A 6,000-nucleotide genomic window follows, 5' to 3' on the forward strand; every position below is an offset into this window, starting at 1 on the left:
GTTACTTGCATATACCATATGAGCTCTGTAATTCTGCTGGAGAAAATGACACAACCTACCTGAGCAAAGTAAGTCATTGTCTGAAGTGTAACAGAAGCCATCAGAGCCTACACTGATCTCCTGCCTAGATATCTCTTGGTGTTTTATTATTTAGCCATACTAATTTGGGGGGAGGGGATTGGGCTGATATAGAATTTTATTTGCATTTCATTTTTCATAAACAGGGAAGATGGAACAGCGCCCTGGCCCAGAGCAAGTGACATGAAGCTAGAAAATAAAGATCAGCCTTTTGTCAGCACTCCTGCGTGACACACGCATGTATTGTCCTTCTAGGAATGTGGACATTTTATATCACGCTCCCTCTGAAGGAACATAGTCCCTTTCTGAAGAATGGGACTCTGTTATACACTCTTAACCAGAAGACCATGAAGGGATGATCCTGCCAGATATTGCGTGCCCTAAATAACCACTGAGTCAGTTGTTGGAGAAGGGTGCTCAGCACCTCAATGGGCACAGGTTGCAGGATCAGGCCCAAAGAGGCTTCTCTTTTGAGACGTTTGGATCTCTAATACGGTCCGAGTCAGTTTATTGAGAAGTGCTGCTATTTTGGGGATTTCCCCCTTCTCTCCACCCCTTTTTTCCACATTTCTGTTGAATTCATCCTCCTTTGTCATTAGGTGCACACCTTGTCACGTAGACCACAATGTAAACATCAATAACGATCAGGAAACACACTGTACTCATCTCCGTCTCGGGGAGTTAATCACCTCAGGCAAAGCTGGTTGAAAGTAAAGTTAGCTCTTCGAGGTTCAAGTGTGTCTACGTTCATTCTAAGGCCTTGCCTATGCTAGACTACTAGGGGAAATATCCCACCATTGCACAGATATCACAGCACCTATTCTCTTCTATGTAAGCACTTACTCTGTGCTCACCGCCCTCGTATCTAAGCTCCATTGGTAATGTAGACAGGACTCCGACATTTTTACCACAGTTCTAGAAGAGACAGTGGTAAAAATGCTGGGGGCTACCTGAGCCCTGTGTGCACTAATGCTCCCAATGTTGCTACTATGGATGAAACTCCATCTGAGGTAGCACAACAGCGAGAGGTCTCCCAAGAAACATTAATGTAGACACCCTTGATGGGAGCACTGCCACTTGAGTGGAAAAGAATTAAAAAAGCAAACAATGAATGTTAAAGGTCTGTACAGTGCAAAGAATGAGCTCTTTGCTGGCCCTTAACAGATGATAACCCTAATAGCATTGTTGAACTGTTGAGTTTGAGAAGGGAGGACAAAGGGTTAAAGGAAACTGCAAAACACCAGAATGGCAGAAAGAGAAGGCAGACAGAACAATATAATAGGCAGCAAATTGCCTCCAAATCAGACATGGACTATGCTGAAAATTGGACACACGAGTTAAAGCCTTAAACAATATTGTGAAACCCCGAAACAGGATAAGGAGCTTAAATATAAAGGAAAAAAATAAAAGCTTCTAGTAACAATTTTTGCTACACGAAACACCTACTGGAAGAAGCAGACTAATAAACACATCTGGCATCCCTTGGTTCCAAGGCAATTAAATACAAAATAATATGTTAAAGCAAAAAAAAGTTTCAAGATGCCTAATTCCCTCCAGACTGTAGTGGGAAAAACAGACTTCAATGGAGTTGCACCAGAAATGTGCAGGGAGAATTTGGCCTCAAATAGCAAAGTCTTTATCATGATAAAGCAACAGCAAAGGAGAGCTCAAGCCACTGTACCATCTGGAACATAATCCAAACAAGAAATAAAGAAGACATCAGCATAATATATTGTAAAATGCTATGTGCAGAAGTACCAGTATTGCTAAAGTATCTCTTTTCACTTCCATTTTCAGTTATGTAATACCCTCCCCCCAAGTTCCTTTTGGGGATGCAATTTCTCCAGTATGGTCTCATGCCCAGAAGGTAATTTCTTCCATTAATGATTATTTGGCCATTTTAGAGTTATCCAAAAATGGGTGGGCAAACAAAAAGTGGGGTGGGGGTGGAGTGCATTATTCAGCAATTAAGAAATTATTTCCCATACTTTTTTTCTCTGCTTAAAAATATAGATTTTTATTTACTCAGTTTAATGTAGCTGTAAGCATGGTGGCTTAATATATATACAGAGAGAGAGAGATTATATAGCTTGCACTGTAAACTGTCCAGAGGGAATGTGCAAAGAGGAAAAAATATAATGAGGAAAATCTGGCCCTGGGTCAAATTATATATGGACAAAGGATTAAATTTAGTAGTGATAGGCAAATAACAAGCACCACTCCATCACCGGTTACTGAGAGAATGCTGGGATTCTTACTCAGATAGTGTTCCTGAATCAGAACCAGGAACTCCTTCTTACTCATCAGCCTCTGACTAATAGATGTATCTAAGGTCTTATTTATTAGCTCCGTGTCTGTGCCCCTCACTACTTTTAATGTGTTTGTGCTCACAACACCCTTGTGAGCTAGGGAAGTATTCATACACATTTTGCGGATGGGGGACTAAGATACAGACAGACCAAGGGCCAGATTTTCCTCATTATATTTTTTCCCCTTTGCACATTCCCTCTGGACAGTTTACAGTGCAAGCTAACTGTACCTACTCAGGAGATACTGATAACTTCAAGAAAGAACTAGACCTACATCTCACCACCTAGAAACTATTTCTTGTGGATCATCATTGCTAAGGCAAAGTGGAGATGTAAGCATTATATCAGTAGATGCCATCTTTTTCATACTGATAGCCAAAAATTAAGGCAAAAAATAATGCGGCTTATAAATATTTATTAACCAAGCACACAGGAAGCATGAGAATGAGATGCAGAGGCAGAAAGATAGTTAATAAAACAACTCCCCTAAGAAATATACATAATGAGAACTGGTATAAAAGTTCACTGGAACAAGCCCACAAGCTTGCTAATGTTATGATGTTATGATGTTATAAAGTTCCAGTCATGTTTACAGTGTCAGATCTTTTAAGCGTGCCTGCAGTTGGCTTTCCTAGTCACTTGACTGGCTCCTTACCCTTAACTCACTCCAACATAGAGATTGTTTTCAACACTATCAACTTGCTAACCCCACAAAAATGTCAACAATCTTATAGGTTTCAGAGTAGCAGACGTGTTAGTCTGTATCCGCAAAAAGAACAGGAGTAATTGTGGCACCTTAGAGTCTAACACATTTATTTGAGCATAAGCTTTCGTGGGCTACAGACCTCTTCATCGGATGCATAGACTGGAACACACAGCAAGAAGATATTTATACATACAGAGAACATGAAAAGGTGGAAGTAGCCATACCAACTGTCAGAGGTCAATCAATTGAGATGAGCTATCAGCAGCAAGAGAAAAAAAACTTTCTCATAGTAAATTTCTTATTGATCCTCCATTGCCTCCCGACGTTCAAGGGTTACTAAGCAGCCCAATTTGTCCCTCAGCAAAGCATTTCTGTCACCAACTCCCCACCCCACCACCTTGGGAAAAGGCTCACTTACACCTAGCATCTGATGTAAATAGTAGTACTGTGGCCCATGGTAATACAGCAGGAAGGTTTTCCAGAAGAGCCAGACATTCAGGGAGAGCCAGAAAAGCTAAAACGAAGAAGACAACAAGAAAGAATGCATGTAAGTGAAAGGCACATGTTCATTCCAGAACTTCTCAATATTTCTTTCCATCACACAGCACACATGCAAGAAGCTCTCTAAGGATTTTGCAGCTGAAGGAGAAAATGAGCGGAAAGACATTACAAAAACAGCCCCTGCTGGCTGTAAAACTTTTTGTTCTCAGCCAGCCTCCCAAAAGTTTGCATTGGAGGTTTAGTCCTTTAGACTCTTACGTAGCATCTTGCATGCAAACTGTCTATCAAAACGTATGGAGTTAGATGCTGCTATTAAAGAGTCAAAGAATAAATACATAGCAAACGAAAAGACAAATTATGAGACCTAAGCAAGGAAAAGCACATTGTGAGCTGAGCTCCATGCTTTTTCTGCCCCAACCCTGGAGAGAGGCTATAACATAGATCAAACCCGCATGCACCATGCATAGATACACACATAGTCATTATCCCTTATTTATAGGAGTTTTGAAACAATCTTTGTAGTGCAGGTGTCGAGAGTCACTGAACCAAACTGTAAGCCCTGTTCTCTATATGATGGAAACCATTTCCAGCCAGGGGGTGCGGCAGCACCCACAGCATCCCTAGTTCCAGCACCTATGCTTATATAGCACACACGTGCGTATACACATACACACATCTACACACGACATACAGAGACGAATCCCTAGTACACACAATGTACATTAGCCACCCAACCCCACTAGACATGCGCGTGCAGATGGGACCCAGAGTACACAGCACCGTGAGTTGCACACACGCGTGTAAAGTACATTTCAGGCAGGGCTGCGTGCGTGCCCACGTACACAGAGCCACACACGGCAAGTAAGGTCCATGTGCTCACACCGCCGTGCCCGGAACAAGGCAGGCGGCTCCCCGCGGCCCCGCTCCCCAGCACACACGTGCAGCAGCGCCAGGCCGCGGTCCCCCAGCCCCCGGGAGACTCGGGGCTCAAAGTTTCTGTGGGCGAAGCTGGCAGCGGGCGATGGCAGCGCCGTGCGCGGGGGGGCTGCGGCCGGCGAGCTCCGCAGCATCCTACCAGACAGAGGTGCTTGCTCCCCTCGTTGGCCAGCCAGCTGCTCCCGCACGGAGCCATGGTGCGAGCCCCGCGCCTGTGGCAGGGCTTCAGGGGGCAGCCGCTGAGCCGGTCCTGCCGCTGCTGCTGCTGCTGCTGCTCGGTCCTGCCTCTCCCCCTCCCCGCCTTCCGGCCGCCGCCCCGTCCTCTCCCTCCCCGCGCTGCTCTGCCCCCGGGGGCCCGGCCGGGGCAGGCTCGCGCTCAGCATGCTCAGTTGCAGCTGCTGACGCCCCTGCCCGGACTTGCCCTGGGGCCCTGTCCCCGAAATGGGAGAGGAGGAAAGGGCAATGTGAGCAGCGGCGGGGCATGCTACACCCAAAGGCGGGTTGGGGGTGGGAAAGAGAAGGGCAGCTGGGTGCAACTCTGGGCACAGGGGGCATGAGCCAGTTGGTCAGGAAGCTGGCGATGCACTGCCAGACAGTATCAAAGCAGGGGAAACAAGGCAGGGGCGGGGGGAATTTGCTGGGAATGAGGCGAGCCTTCTGCGGGTTGTCAAAGTGAGATGGGGGTGGTAGAGGGGCTTGTGTTCCTCTCTGGATGATGCATGTCAGCATCTCTGCCCCATGGTGATGGTGGTAAAGGCCCAGTGTAGTGAGTGCCTAGAATTCAAAGCCTAAAGATCTTTGAGGATCTGGGCTCTAGGAGACTTGATGCTGTTGTAGCACCTGCATTATACACACACTTGCAAACCTGAGCAGGGCTGTGATCCCACGAGCCACTAAGATTTGGCCCAGCTGCCCCTCCATCATGCCAGCAGGGAAGGGGCTCTGCCTTTACCACCCAGCTCCAACTGAGTGAAGGGTTGGGCCCTGGCCCCTTGCTTCCTCCCTGCTTCATTGCACTCTTGCTGAGTTCAGGTTCTCAAAAGCACCCCCACATTTTCAGCGCCCAGTTTTGCATTAGCGAACAAAAATATATTATACCTCGAAAAAACTGTTCAAAGAATGAAGCACTTGAAAGTTAGGAAATGCCAGAGTTACCATTGTCGGCGTGACCTTATTTCTGTTCCCTTGAATGTCCATCCTGTGCACTGAAGGACGTGGGGGTCCTGTGGAAAAAACAGTATGTGATCATGTAATTAAAGACTGTTGCCACAGTGCATACAGACAATGGAGCTGAATTAAGCACTTCATGGGCAACTGTAAATCTGTAATTTCTTTACTTTTGAGGGCTTGATTTTGCAACCTAAATATCATTCTTTTAACATAGTTCTTTATGTGTATAGTATCAGAGGGGTAGCCGTGTTAGTCTGGATCTGTAAAAGCAGCAAAGAGTCCTGTGGCACCTTATAGACT

At 45.8% G+C, this 6,000-nt stretch overlaps 1 protein-coding gene across 2 annotated transcripts in view; it reads right to left on the bottom strand.

The window, feature by feature from the left end:
- The window catches only part of NOX4 (NADPH oxidase 4), a 173,800-nt gene extending 170,203 nt beyond the window's left edge, over window positions 1-3,597 (bottom strand). For both annotated transcript variants that reach the window (XM_030559100.1, XM_030559092.1), the window contains exon 1: window positions 3,512-3,597. In XM_030559100.1, the coding sequence (XP_030414960.1) occupies window positions 3,512-3,520 (9 nt within the window). In that variant the 5' untranslated portion in view covers window positions 3,521-3,597. The remainder of the gene's footprint in view (window positions 1-3,511) is intronic.
- Window positions 3,598-6,000: the final 2,403 nt, after the last annotated feature.

The sequence above is a fragment of the Gopherus evgoodei genome, chromosome 1 (genome assembly GCF_007399415.2).
Source record: "Gopherus evgoodei ecotype Sinaloan lineage chromosome 1, rGopEvg1_v1.p, whole genome shotgun sequence".
Classification (NCBI taxonomy): Eukaryota; Metazoa; Chordata; order Testudines; family Testudinidae; genus Gopherus; species Gopherus evgoodei.